Consider the following 16,584-nt stretch of genomic DNA (forward strand, 5'->3'; position numbering starts at 1 on the left):
AACTGTACCGACAGGGTGATTAATCGCCAGCTCCTACTTAACCCCACCACTGTTCAGACCTCCTTCTGCCATCAGTCAATTCATTAAGCTAACAAAGTACCACCGGTAATGACTTCTACAGAGGAATGAGCACTATACACTTGCTTAGATTAGAGAATTCTAATTCGTTTCTATAAGAACAGTTTCTAAATTACGTTGCATTACGATATTTCAATTAAGTACACCTTAAAGTCGCTTTCAAACTTATTATAACTAAGAAGATACTTCATAATGGAACATCAGTACGAACTTTCTTGAATGGTTTTAAATTAACTAACGTCAGCAACAATCATCAATTTGAGTGAAGAAGTCTAATTAAAGAAGCCGTTACAAGTTACCTCCATAAATCTGAATAGGAAACAATACTGGCTATCCATTACGTGGGCCAACGTAACTTCACAGAATATTCCAATGAGGAAACTTGGAGGGGTGTCCGACACGACAAATATAGTTTTTCAACGATCCCGAGCGGCACTTTCGAATTTGTTATGCGAAAGTTACGACGAAGTATGGCTGTATAAATCACTTATAACTTGTTATAGATTTAAAATACATTATTTGTACTTTGAAGTTACGATACAAAGCCTGCCTTGGCATATTTAAGGCCCTTGTTTATAACGATGTACCGCTTTATTTAAATTTACAAACATTAGGCGGTAGGTAATAATTGTAATGACAATGACTCTGGTTTCCAACAATGGGCAATAATTCAAAATTTGTCCCTTATTGTTTAACATATAACATGTTCTGGTGACAGCGGCGTGTCGCGTGCCTATTCGTTTAATGTTCTACAACAAATTATGCAGATAAGCGAATGAATGGTGGAAACTTAGTCTGAGACATTCGAATTAACTCCTTCATCTTTATATATGCGTCTACGTCTAAAAGTTATGCATTTTATATGTGTGGGAGAGCTGCGATGGCTTGAGAGCTGAGATGGCCCAGTGGTTAGAACGCGTGCATCTTAACCGATGATTGCGGGGTCAAACCCTGGCAAGCACCATAGATTATAACCTAAACCTTCCTTATGAATACCTCTGTCTATTAGTGAAAACTGCATGAAAAACCGTTCAGTAGTTTTGGAATTTCTCGCGAACATACAGACAGGCAATCGCAGCCGGGGGACTTTATTTTATAATACGTAGTGATATTTTGATTTTGCTAAATTAAATTTGAAATCTTCAAAATAAGATCATAATATTAGATATAGTTAAATATTACATATTTTGTATATCCCTTAACCTATACTTCTTGATATATATGATGATGTTTTTTAAAATGATAGTTCACACATTCGCAAATACGGATATACCTACTATACCTTCACATAGAGTGACTTCAACCCGCTATCCTAAAGCAGAGGCATGAGAAATACTGCTTGTTTCTTAATACTTCAAGATATTTTTGACTCAGAAACCCGATAATTTTTTTATTTGCTAGACTCGGCACTTCCACCTGGGACTCGATATCTGAGATATGATTTTACATACATATATTAAAATTTGCATTATTAACATTTTTTACGAGTTTTACGATTGCGTATTTAACATATTTCAAATATAAATGGAAACATTTATACAACTGTTGAACACAGGACTCTTTTCTAAACGGTGAGGAGTTGCAGCATATATGTCCAACATACTCAACTACGTATTGTTATAACTAACAGGTTTCCTCACGATGTTTTCCTTTCCCGTAGAGCACGATATGAAATATTATTTATGAATGAATGCTCCCCAAGTATGAATCCGCTATCTTAAGTTAAGATTTACCTTTTCTAGCCACTAGCTCCCCTTGGCTTATTAAATATAATTTATATGTCTTAAGAATTATCGAATTCAACAAAATATTCCTAATTTTAATTCAAACTTCAAAGGTAAATGTTGCTTTTTCATTTTCCCTGTAGCGACTTTAAATTATTGATTCCGCTGGCGTATAATTAATAATTTAGAGACAGCAAAGTTTAATATAAGAAAAATTCTTAACAGAATAGATTAAATTATTAAATTCGTAAACTTTATATTATGGTTGTACATCGTTTAATATTGAGTAAAAAGTTTCATTCAATAAAATGACAATGTCGTAAAATTCGTGTTGTCTGAGGAAACACTCCGCACTTCGTGTCCGAAGGGTTTGAGCGTCACTTGACTTGTGACACATCGACAGGCCAAGTTTATTTAACGACCCGTCTCGAAGACGGGAACAGGAATTACATGGAGTAGCAAAGATATAAAAAAAAATTATTCCAGACTTACTAAAAAACATTTTATGTTTACTATTTCTATGTTATTGGTGGAACAGCTGAATGAATAATAATGGAATTGATAAATATGAAATAAATAACTACAAAGTATGAAATTGAATTATTTTCTGACAATTATTTATTATTCTATAAAATTACTATTTTTCGAAAGCAAAGCTATTGATTATAATCAATGGAAATCAATTCCTATATAAAATACGATTAATCTGTATAAAAACGCATCAAGTAATACGTGATACGTTCGACATTGTATATCATATACAAATACTAGTACGCCCCCGCAGCTTTATTCGCGTTTTAGGGTGTTGGTTGGCATGTATCAGGCGAAAAAAGCAACCTATGTCCTTTCATGGTGTTCCAGTTACACCAAACACCAAATTTCATCAAAGTCGGTTCTGTGGACTGAACAGACAGGGTTACTTTCACATTTTTAATATTAATAAAATAGATAATATAGATTAAAAAGACAATATTAAATCACAAAAAAAAAATTCTAATCACTAACGACTCCATGTCAGCGTTGGGCTGCTATTGTTTGCTAACGAACCATGGCACGCCGGTCGACCGAGAGCTCTACACTTTAAACCATCACTCCCTTCAGTTCCTTCGAAAAATATTGCCCCTCTTTTTATCCTCTTGTTTGAATAATGCCTGTAAACGTACTTCGTTGCCATTTGAGCAAGGTGTCAGGAAAACAGCTTGAGTACAAACCACTAACCGCAATTGTTTATCAAAGCCTGTCTACTTTCGCGTTTGGAAGTGTTTTCAGGGACTTCTTGGTGAAATGTAAAGTAAGCACTATACGAGGGTATACAAATATTTGTTTTGTATTTTGGAATTAACGTGCTTATTCCATGTTACTGATTATTTATATAACGATCATTTACATCGTTCTGTATTCAATGTATATTTATAGTTTTGTTATAAAGAGATATGTTTCATTTGATTTTTTTTCCGAATTCACGCAAAAACAATTACTCTGATTGATATGGATTTCGTTTCATTTTAGTTTACGATTTTATAACAAACAAGCTATATTCTAAATCATATTATAAATTCAAAAGTCAATTTGTTTGATTGTTATGATTTTACGAATTGATTACTCAACTGATAGTCATTAAAATTTGCACACAATTTGAGAGGATATACAGAAGAGATCATGACATATCATACACCTAAACATAGGAAAAAAAGCCGAGGACGAAATCTAGTAGTGCTGTACTATACTTTGAGTAAAAGTAAAGTAAAAGTAAAGTAACAGTCTGTAAATTTCCCACTACTGGGCTAAGGCCTCCTCTTCCATTAAGGAGAGGGTAGGGAACATATTTCACCGCGCTGTTCCAATGCGGGTCGATGGAATGCACATGTGGCAGAATTTCGATGAAATTAGACACATGCAGGTTTCCTCACGATGTTTTCCTTCACCGCCGAGCACGAGATGAATTTTAAATACAAATTAAGCACTTATATATAGTGGTGCTTGCCTGGGTTTGAACCCGAATCCTCGGTTAAGATGCACGCGTTCTAACCACTGGGCCATCTCAGCTCATATTTACGTACTTTGTGTATGAAACAGTTTTATCTGTCGACATAATTGGAGTAAGATATATAAATGTGAGAAAGAGTTCATAGATAAAACTAAATACTGTTAATTAATTTATATATCTCTTATATTTAATTACAATTTCCGTTTAATGGTTGAACGAGGTAAAGAAATACGTCATCATCACTATTATCATCATTATTGTTCTCGAAAGAAAATACTTATTTTTGGAAAGTGTACCTAGAGGCAAAAGTAACAAAGCAACTTATTTCCCAAGGTGGCTTGCATTGATTTTATGTAAGGAACGATTATATTTGAAGTAGATATAGATATAGAATTGAAATTCGTTTTAAAACTTTGTGTTGTTTTTGTGTTATGTTTTATCTTTGAAGGTTTTGTTGTGGATTCTATTATGCTTATTGTTAATGATACGACTTTTTGTGACCTTTGACGACTTTAAGGAGAGTGGAGGAGAAAATTATAACTTTTGGTCCAAATTCTCATTTTGAACATAACATGTAAACATTCAAAGCCTTTATTAGGTGATTAATTAAATAATGCTGTGTCTCCTTCTTTTAAATGTCAAATCAATGATGACAGAAAGGGATGGGTGTCTTTCTGTCACCATTGATTGACGGGCTGAACGTGTAAAATTGGAACGCAAAATTTTCGCAACATAAGCGAAGGATTAAAATGAAGTATACAATTTAAAAAAAAAAACAAGCTTACGTGACGTTCTTTTGTAGAATTTTTTTTTTAATATTTTAGATTGTATCGTCACCAAAACAGAAATATATACAAAATTTTAGGCCAATTAGTTTAGTGGAACTTTAACAGTTGCAAGATTACAAACAACTACAAACGTGAAATTAAATAAATGAAAATTGTAAAAAATAACACAAAAACTGCTAAAACTATACGAACTGACATTTTAGCTTAAACATAATTCAAATTAAAAAAGAAATGCACTTTTATCTGTTCTAAATTTAAATCCATTTTGTAAAATCGAATCTGATTTCATATTATTTAATATTTGACGACATCATATATGCATATTACTCTGATACTAATGTATGTAGCTTTCTTTATGGAAAATCGGTACTACAAAGACTCAACATTGATCGACTAATGAACTTGTTCTATGAGCTGAGATGGCCCAGTGGTTAGAACGCGTGCATCTTAACCGATGATTTCGGGTTCAAACCCAGGCCAGCACCACTGTATATATGTGCTTAATTTGTGTTTATAATTCATCTTGTGCTCGGCGGTGAAGGATAAAATCGTGAGGAAACCTGCATGTGTCTAATTTCATCGAAATTCTGCTACATGTGTATTAAACTTACGAAAACAAACACACTTCTCGATCATGATGGTCGGAATATATTATTTATTTTCTTTTGTAATTTAATATAAATATGCTAAAATGATTTTAATTAATAAGATTTATTTCTGCCAACAGTGATGTCACTCGAGGGTGAGATAGTAAATCTGACTAAGGTGACGAGGTCAGAAATGGGAGCTTATTTATGCATCGCCGCCAACGGCGTCCCGCCCTCAGTCAGCAAGAGAATCATGCTGCATGTACACTGTAAGTATTGTAGTATAAGGCGAGCTGGAAAAATATATCATTCACTCATATTTTTATACAGATATTATATATACATATCTGCTAAACATCAATACTTAGCTTTATTATCTTTTGATGAGAAAGGTCAATAATTCAAATAATTCGGCAAAAGTAACACAGCAACTTATTTCCCAAGCTTGCATTGATTATGTAGGAAACGTATAATATTTTTTACAGTGTGAATTATATGGGGTGGTGACCACTTACCATCAAGTGGTACATTCGCATATCCTACCTATTACATAAAAAAATCTCCTTTAATGTATAAAGGCAGACGGGCAACGGTGTCCTTGCCAAAAAACACTGACATCTGTGGGGCTATATTATAAGGCCACAACAGCAATATTAATTTTCCTATATACCACTTTCAAGGCTAGTGAGCCAGTATAACTGCAAAGAGGGGCATGACATATCAGCTATCAAAGTTGACAGAGCATTGATATGGTTAAGATTACTAACAGAGTCCATGTCTGGATTGAACTGTAATGACGACCACATATCATCAAAATACCTCTTTAAAAATCTAAAAATAATTCTTTGACATACAATGGATCACTTGTTCTTTTAACAGGAGGTTCTTTCAAACCGAAACACATTTTATTATTTACCGATTAGTAACATTTATTTCAACAAAATCGCTGTTTTATTTGGTTACGATCATTTATTCAATCATATTCCTCACAAACACAATTCTATTTCTCGTATAATATTTCTGAGAAAAAGCAAATCAAATCGCATTAAGAATTCAAAACATGAATCAATTCATCCAGCGATAAAATCCACTCACCTGCGTGCAGTACCAATGAGCAAAAAGCTACGTCGCGAACTTATCAGACTATCTCGAAGGCTAATTTATAACAGAGTTATTCAATGCTCGGTTGGTCGGGATGTCGGGAACTGCTGGGCCCGACGTCTCAGACACGTAAGCACTTGGGTGATTTTCGTGTTATCACGTAACATCTTCGATGCGTGCCTCGCATCTGAAACGGATCAGGCCCGTTCCTAGCCGACGTGTTTAGTACTGCCATTGAATATCACTTTGTCGAATATTCTTTATGACAAGAGATAAAGCAGGATTGAATGCAATTACATAAATTGTAATAAAATGCGTATTGGCGTTAAAGATGGAAAGATTTTGTTCATATTTGGCATTAAAATGTTCAATAAATAATTCAATGAGTTGTTATTTTGTTAGTTTTGTGTTAAGAAATAAATATGTCTAACGTAGATACACACGGGCTTAACATTTCTGCTTGGCGTTATTTGTAGTGTGTTATTACATTAAGTAAAACCTTTCTCATAAAATAAACTATCTAAAACGAAAAGTTTTTTTTAATTTCTGATTTGTATGTCCTTAGATATAGAACATGTTCGAACATATAACATTATTTTGATAATATAGTAATTATATTGATGAAGACATAGACACATCTCACTGTGTCTGATGTGATTTCGGTCACGGTAGGCTTTCTTGTCGAAGCGAACCTTTAACACATTTGCATATTGTAGTACACCAAGGTATGAATGGAACTGTAGTTCCGCAGCACGTGAATGTAAAAACTGTCCAGGCTGCGCCTTGCTAATGAAAATTTACTGATGGAAAATCCTAAAAATCTTTTTAGTAGCGCGTCCCGGGCAATGAACCTGTGTTCGTGGTCTAGTATTATAAGGCATCATAAGCTAGCTACTAAAGCAACGAGGCAATTCATATGTAAAATCAAACGTGTCCTATATATCTGATGTAATCGTTAATATAATGTATTACTCTACTATTTTTCCAACGAGTAGAACGAAATCATAAGCAATCGGAAATCACTGAAAAAATAAGTGAATGTCGACTGATCATCTATTTTGAGACAGCCTTAGCTGGCGTGTGTCGCTTTCACCAAGCTAAAGTAGACTCCGTATATTCATTGTTTTAAATTTGGAATAGTATAAAAATACTGCTAACGGTAATCCAAAATAGCTAGAGCATTACAAATTCCGTGTGAGATTTTAACTCAAGACTTAGCTTTCATATGTATAAAAGGTCACGGAAAATATTATTTATTTGCATTAACAATTCAAAGTGCTTAATTATCAATCAAAATTCCCTCGTAATAAAACATTCCTGTTTCGTATTAAAACTTGAAGTGAAATTGGAAATAGTCATGAAAGTAGTTTAAAACCATAAACAATGATATCGATAACTACTTAAACAATTATTATCATCGCTGTCATTAAGCCTCGCATACAGTAACGAAAATTTCAGTCGCATGAAAACAAATGATAAATGCATTCTTTTCGGGTTGTTGAGCACTAAAATAAATTAATATTTCGTCCCTACATAACTTCTCATTCATCGGACGATTGTGAAAATGAAATAATATACAATTGTACGCTTTTAATTTGCAGTTAAAAAGTTAATCAAATGCACATTTCGCGATGAGAAACTTCGTTAATTTCAACGGGTAACAACTCAACTTTACTTCACACGGACACCATTGAGGTTTAATCTCTCTCTATATTTTCAAAGTATTCAAATACACACACAAACACAAACGCACTCACACACCCACGTAACCCGTTCCGTTTTAGAACTCTTTGAATAACAAATTTTTATCGTCATATTTTAAACGCGTGTCTTGTATTGAAATAAAAAGAATTCGAACCGTTATTTTTACTTTGAATATTAAATAAATGAAATAAATATAATATAATATAATAAATAGCCTGTAAGTTTCCCAATACCAACCTAGTCTCTCCTTTCGAGGTTTGGAGATAATACAAACACGATACACCAAGTATATGGTAAAATTAAAATGAACTTACTGGCTTACCCAATTTGTTTTAACAAATATACACTTCTAGTAGGTTCTAGTAGTTTGCAATAGGGATTTTCATTTACTCATTTTATGATATAGGTTTTGGACAAGAGAATGGATCACCTGATGGTAAGTGGTCATAGACAATGACGCTGTAAGAAACATTAAATATTCCTTGCATCGCCAATGCGCCACCAATCTTGGGGACTAAGATTAAGTCTTAAGCCCCTTGTACCTATTACACTGGCTCACTCATGAGGATGATGAGATAATTGTTACCTCTACCTCTCTGTGAGGACAGAGAGCAGAGGTAACAATTATCTTAGAAGCATTAATTAATCATAGCGAAACATACATTTTTTCAACTATAAATCAATGATGATCTTAATGATGAACGACAAGTCAAAATGTAGTGTGACCTTACCCTAGTTTACCATTAATAATTCAGACTAACAATACAATTTCCCGCTATTAATTAGCACGTCCTACACTTGTTTGTGTTCTTTGAAATATAAATTTCAAAACACATTTTATTATAAAGTTAAAAATATTTACACGCTTTGTTTTATATTTGTATTCGAATAGAATATTTCCATACGAAACAAATAGTTATTTCCAGTGTTCACTCGAATTAATAATGTTTTTGACTGCATTACTGGAATAAACTTTATCTAAATCAATATACATAAAACTTATAATCGTTCAGTGAACTTCGGAGAAGGTTTTATATGAAATATTAATAAACAAGTAGGTACGCAATTTCTCCCGGTTTGCGTCTGGAGCATGCATTTCGTGTTATAAACTCCATCTTGGTCTGCACCCGTATTTACCTCCACACTTTATAGGTTTTTATTTAGTATAATGTTTACTTATTTAATTTTATTTTCAAAGGTATACAAATAATCAAAAATTATATATGATTACATTTGGTTATGTAGACACGACATGCTTTAAATATAAGTACCAATTTGCTTCTAATTCATGACAGCAGCATACAAATTATATATTTATTGATTTAAGTGAATAATATTCACACAGGTACTTATTTACTATAGTGTATTATAACTACCTGTAAATTTCCCACTGCTGGGCTAAGGCCTCCTCTCCCTTTGAGGAAAAGTTTTGGAACATTTTCCACCACACTGTTCAAATGCTGTGGAATGCACATGAGGCAAAATTTCGATTAGACGTATTCAGGTTTCCCCACGATGTTTTCCTTCACCGCTGAGCACGAGATGAATTAAACACAAATTATGCACACGAATATTCAGTGATGCTTACCTGATTTGAACCCGCATTCAGAATTTAAGATGCACTCGTTCTAACCACTGGGCCATCTCGGCCTTTGTTGCTTATATACAAGTGACAAATACAATATAGGAATGAAAATACAATAATCTAATGCAAGTTGGACTCTCCTGTAAAATAAATCTTACTTAATTTCGTAAATAATTTGCAGCTTTGCATATTAAGATTAAAAAACCTTTTTCTCACAACGAGCCTCTTTATTTGGTAACGATGTTTTTCGTAAAAAAATAAATATTATTAAATTACGCCCTGAAAGCAAACCTTCTTAATCGGAATACATTTTCGCTATGATGGGGTCAGTGAACTTTAAAAAAATAACAAATTTCAACTTAAGAGCGGACAGACGGATTTTGATTTTCTTCGTGCATTCCGAACTATACATTTTTTTTAATTACAAATACAATACAACGCTCATCCTAACCTAGACTTAAAGTGAAAATGAGTTTGTATATTTGCTACGGTTTTAGGTCTTCTCCAATCAACCGATCGCTGTGAAATATTGCATACGCATAGTCCAATATGTAAGAAACATAAAACCAGCCCTCAAATCAGTCAAAGCCACCGACGTAAACTAGTTATATCTAGTTTAAAACAATTTTTAATAAAAACTAATCTTAAGCTACTCAAATATTTCATAATGAAATGCGTCCGTAGGTTTTAATATTCTCGCTGAGAGTTTAAAAAAATAGACTGTATAGTTTTATTAATTCCTAGCGTTTTATAAAATTTATTTTGCTTGAGCATACATGAGAACGGGTCTTTATTTTATTTTATTGTATTTGCATGTATTCAATAGAAGTAATGAAATATAATGAAACATACATTCTAATTCTTTATTATATTTTCGATAAGTATTAATACAAAATTTAATTGGCATAATTTTAAGGTTAAATTATTTTTAAATAATGCACTATCTGTAAATAGTATCAAATTAAGTCGCTTTCAGTATATTTTGCTAAGTTATGGTAAAGCACTTGTATTTTTAACCGGTTTTTACTAATAGAAAGAGTGTAGTAATATTTCATAAAAAAATTCTAACCTTTGACGGTGCTTTTGACCTAAAACTTTTAGTTTTCATAAATTTACATAATTAACGCTGAATAAACATCAGGAGATACACGAAAACAATGTACTATCAATTTTAAGACGAATATATTGTTTTTACCGACTATGGGACAGTGCTAATACTAAAAATTATTTATCTATTTTCTTATATTAATTATAATTCCTCATTATGATAAAAATTTTAGTTATATTGGCTGTTTAAGATAGATTAACAATTGTCTTTTTTCACATTAGTATTCTAATTAATAATTTAAACAAATTACCGTCTCCAAATTATGTGCTACGAAAAAAAACGAGATTGGTGGTCAAAACTGGTAACAGTAATACTTTGTCATTATTAGTCAATTTTTTTTAATACTCATTTGTAGCATACGTTTTCTTTGTTAGTAAAATTAGCAGCCAAGTAATGTCGGGGAGGACACTAGTATATTTATATAATACAAACGAATGATGCCCGAATTCCAAAAATATTATCGGAAGCATCCAGGACAGTGATCCATCATTGTTTATAAAATTCATGAAATTTTATATTAATTTCGACAAAGCGTTCGATCATATTACTTGCATTGAGATCTCACGAGTGCGTCAACAGCGAGACAATTTGAATTATAAAAGATATCGTATCAGTTTCGAGACGAAGATTTATCAAGAAAATCGTAAAAACCTAAGCGTTTATAAAAAAAATTGAACCATATTTTCTTGATCTTAAGCGTTTAAATAGCATATCAAATGATATTAAACTAAAAAGGTACTAAATCAACTGGTTTATAACACACAACACATGTTGATATCAATTGTTTCAGATTGCTCGTTTCACAAAATAAACAAAGGCACATGTAAAAAAAAAAAAACAAAGGTATTCCATTTTCAAATCCATTATATAAAATTCAAACTCACATCCTGAACTTGTAATTGAAACCAAAATCTAAACTTCGGTCATTCATTTAATTCAATTAACCGCTGGCATACTTTTCAACGTTAATTAACTGTTCTAAATTCATGAATTGGATCGGTCCACTTTCGGTTTTAGTTCAATATGTGTAAAAGTTTTTCGAGGCTTTAGCCGCTGCCGGTCCGAGCGTTGTCCGATAGGTATTTGCATTCAGTTATTGGCAGTACCGATGTAAACACTCGACTGATTGGACTGCCGTGTGTACATACTTGTTTATTAACCTACATATGTTAAAAGTATATCGCATATATATATTGAATGTAAAAAGCTTTGGACTATCTAACTTGACATCATTTCATATAATGCTAATCTACATTCATTCAGCTAGAAAAAAAAAACGTACAAGATATTACAATTTATATGTATTGTGTAATTAAATAGGCAAATGGGATACCAGATGGTAAGTGGTGACCACCTTTACACATAAACTTTGGCTTTGTCAAATATTTCAACATTCTTTACATTATGTTACGTCCGTGGTGCCTTTAGTTATACTGGCTCACTCGCCTAACAAGCCGGAATGCATCAATACTAAGATTTACTGCTTGCTGCAGAATGTATGCGTCGGTGTATCATATGGAAGGGCTTGCACAAAGCCCTTGTAGCCGAATTAATCCTTTGCCAGTAAAACTAACTTAACAATATATAATTCTAAAAATTATATATTGTATAAATACATTCTATGCAATATTATTAGAAGCAAGATTGTTTTTTATTAAAATTTAATTTTCACAAAATTCAGAACAATTCAAATGAATATGAAAGCATCATTAAAATATAATTAGTAAATGAAATCTTAAAATAATACGAACGAAATTCGCACAAAGACAATGTAAGTCTCATTAGCAAAACAACGTTTAGTGGTATGGCACTTTAAACTCGGATCTATAAAACAAATAATAAAAGCGCGCTTCTCTTAGTGACAACTAAGAGAAATTCACTTCATAGGAAACGCAATTTCAGGCGAACAAACAAACTACAGCCAGGAACCCTTTCACTCAGTTTAATTACTTCGCAAAGAATGCGTCGTGTTCGCTCGATGAGGAGACAAAATTAACGCTCTCAAATATTTAATTTAAATTTCCTTCCCCGAAAACGAATGATAACGGCCTATCGCGGACCTGCGGCCGCCCTACGGGAACATAAAAAACACTCTTTGGACCGGTACGAGTAAAGCAATTCATTTGTAACAGTAAGTGCCTCGTAACGCGGTGAGTTTCTTTTAGTTGATTCACTGGAGCCTCGAGACGGCAGGTAAATGAGTTTAGAGAAAAGAAACGCTTCAGCGAAGTGAACAAATCGTAATCAATTACCCCGAGTCTCTTGGTTTAATCTAAAACAAACGTTTTCTTGGAGATTATAAGCTCTGCAGTGCCGTTATTTATGTGGATTTATAACGATGTTTACAGACGACGATATTATCCTCAAGTTTTTTTTTTTATAATAATACATCACAAACATTTTTCGTTCTACAGTTGCAAAAACCGCAAACGTTTCAAGTTTTAGATAAATAAGAACAATGTGCTGGATAACTGTAAATTTCAGTAAGGAAATGCGCTCTAACCAACAAATACGTTTTCGTTAAGCTAGCAAGAAAGCAAGAAATCTCGATAAAATCTCAACCTAGTGCTGACTACAAAACACCGCGATCCGAAAATGGCGTAGCGTGTGCGCCGCTCTGTTAATCAAACTGTCACTTCAAGAATTCCGCGCGGAATCCTTCCCGAGAAAACTCCCGTAACTTTTGATTGCTGCGGAGAATCCTAAGCTACTTATACGTTCGAAAATTTCTTAATCAACTCTGTTAAAATTTGTTTTGAAATTTTATATAAAACATTTATTGAAAATTCGAAAATCTATATTCGATAAAGTTATGTTCCTCAATTAATTATTTCGATTTATTTACAAGCAAAAGGCGATCCTTATTGGCCCTTCGAGTTATTAATTAGAACAAAAATAATTGTTCAGATTTTGTTCGCTAAATTGGCCACTTGAAGTCGTAAAAGCCGTCTAAAGGATCATAACGACGGTCAAAGAGAATAACCGCAAATAAGCTGCAATCTAAGGCGAATAGGGAAAATTCTTTCCTTAATTCACTCTTAACAGACTTAAAGGAATATCGAAAAGTTTATTTAGAATTTTATAATTATAATACTTTAATACGGTAACTATTGCGGATACTTTTAATTGACATTTTTATATCAATATATGAAAAGGTTTCTTGATGAAATTTGCATGTCGAATAACCGGTTCGAAATTGCCTCAATGAGCTTACACGAATAAAGAATATTTTGGTTTCGATACAACAATATTATTTCTTAGTGGTATCTTTGGGTATCTTTTTATGCAGAAATAGATGAGACAAAATTGTTAGCCCAATAGATAAAACACTTACATCGAGGATTCCGATAAGTGCTTAATTATAAATCTGCGAAATAGCTGTGAAAAAAACATCGTGATTGAACTAACAAGTGTGAGTTGAAATACTAGATATATAATTTCAGACCAAATCAATCTGCTGCCATTGCCAATTGCCAATATTCTGAAACTTTCCAGGCTATTCCTTTAATTAATTATATATCTGTTATTTGGTAAAAAATCTCTTTCTGTCTTATTTATAGCTAACATAAATTATTATCGTAAAAACTTTAACAAAATTATTCGTCGCGTTTTAACAAAATTTTCATTGCGTCACCACTGCACATTATAATATTCGGAGTAATTCATAAGATGTAAAAACAATGAGAATACGAGTTTAATTTGCGAACAAACGGTTAGTCCGACGAAAACACAATCCAGGAAGCCGGTCCTGGGATAATGCTCTAAGCAAACAGCTGACAAATGCAATGAAAATTTACCACGAAGTGGCGAAGCGACGATGGAAAACAGACCGACTAACATTTGAAAACTATATTACTCTAATTAAAATTTCTATTTCATACCTAATACTACACTGCCTCGGGGCTTTACTCGCATTTAATTTATTTCAAAAACTAGCGACCCGCTCCGTCTTCACTGTACTATAGAATTTGTCTGCTTACGACATCACATCTAAAATTATCAGTGTTTCTTTACTATATTGTCCGTGTATAATATACAAGAACCTTCCTCTCGAATCACTCTACCTATTAAAAACACCGCATCAAAATCCGTTGCTTAGTTTTAAAGATTTATACATACATAGGAATATAGGGACGGAGAAAGCGACTTTGTTTTATAATAAGTAGTGATGATAGCGGGGCTTCATCCGTATTTGAATTATTTTAAAAATGGAACACAGAACTCCTGAAAAGAGTTTTTAGTGATTATAGCAATCTACGTATGATATACTAAGGTAGAAGTTGTGTGTTTACCAATAGTTTTGGCGATCGGTTGAACGTTTGAAATCGATGTGCAGCGGCATATATCTGCAAATACAACACAGTGAATAAAAAATTCATATCTATAGCAACTGCTATTGCTATCAACAAAACGATGCCGAAACTTATTAATCTGAAAAAATAAAATATATCCGTTTTTATTTAAAAGATTGTATTCCATTCGGTTTTACCCGCATTAGATTAAATGTATTGGAACGCACTAAACTAAACACGTTAAAATTTTCAATAGCCGTAATATGATTCTCTAGACATCTATAATGTACTATTATTTTTGTTTTACTATAGAGAGTATAAATCGATATTTATTTTGTTTATTTTGATGTATTGTTAATTATTAAATATTATCTTCATCGTTTTCTGTTTGACCTAAACGTTAAAATGCAGAGAATGCCAAAAAAATAGGCATTAAATCCGCCTCTTATTCCATTTACTTTGTGGTAGTGAATAAAATCTTTAGATAATAAATAAATATCACTGAAAGAAAAACTATACTATAATCATGTAAATAGTTATAAGTAATAATTAAATTTTTATGCCAAACATAGCAAGCGGTAAATATATATATACACAAATTGAACATATTTATGTTTATATAATAGTTTTCATAGAGTCTAGATGGCCAGTGGTTAGAACGCGTGCATCTTAACCGATGATTGCGGGTTCAAACCCAGGCAAGCACCGCTGATTCATGTGCTTAATTTGTCTTTATAATTAATCTCGTTCTCAGCGGTGAAGGAAAACATCGTGAGGAAATTTTCACATGCAGGTTGCATGTGAAAATTTTCATAGAAATTCTGCCACATGTGTATTCCATCAAACCGCATTAGAACAACGTGGTGGAATATGTTCCAAAACCTTCTCCTCAAATGGAGAGGAGGTCTTTAGCCCAGCAGTGGGAATTTACAGGCTGTTGTTGTTGTTGTTGTTGTAATAGTTTTCATATAATAAAGACTGTATGGTAACTTGGTATAGCCTCGACAATAATCTGCCTAAGTATTAAATTTTTTACTTTTTTATTAAGTTATTAGGCGGTCGAGCTGACCTTATGGTTAGACATTGGCGCCATAAAAAAATAATTTACACAACCTTGGGTATTGAGATGAAGGAACAGAGTTATGTCCCGGATGACTGTAGTTAAACTGTAGTTGTACTGGCTCATGCTCAAACACAACAGTACTAAGCATTGCTTCTTTAGTACAATATATGAGAAGTTTAGAGTACCTACCCTTTCGGGCTCGAACAAAACTCTATCAACAAGTATAATAAGTATAACAAGCTTTAAAAATGTTCACAGCTTAAAAACATACGACCTTTTTCACTAACAAATGCGTTACGTCACAAAATAGTAATATTCATTATACTTAAATTTGTATTGAATATTTTAAATAAATATTTTTATAAAAAGTAAAGGATCAAACAATAAGTGCATTGTTTGGATCGGATGCATCGGATTTCATTTAAACGACCTCTGTTTTAAATTTGTTTTAAGCTTGTAAATTATTTTACAACAAAGTAATTTAAATAAAAAAGAAATACCGATACTAGTAAGGTTCTGGTATAAACACCTGACAAGTGCAGAATTTCGCCGCGAAGTGGCGAAGCG

The 16,584-nt window shown here is 32.8% G+C and overlaps 1 protein-coding gene across 2 annotated transcripts in view; it reads left to right on the top strand.

Annotated features, from left to right (window-relative positions):
* The window catches only part of LOC124534043 (lachesin-like), a 107,038-nt gene that overhangs the window by 69,268 nt on the left and 21,186 nt on the right, over nucleotides 1-16,584 (top strand). For both annotated transcript variants that reach the window (XM_047109683.1, XM_047109693.1), the window contains exon 6: nucleotides 5,305-5,433. In XM_047109683.1, the coding sequence (XP_046965639.1) occupies nucleotides 5,305-5,433 (129 nt within the window). The remainder of the gene's footprint in view (nucleotides 1-5,304; nucleotides 5,434-16,584) is intronic.

The sequence above is a fragment of the Vanessa cardui genome, chromosome 1, assembly GCF_905220365.1.
Source record: "Vanessa cardui chromosome 1, ilVanCard2.1, whole genome shotgun sequence".
NCBI classification, from domain to species: Eukaryota; Metazoa; Arthropoda; class Insecta; order Lepidoptera; family Nymphalidae; genus Vanessa; species Vanessa cardui.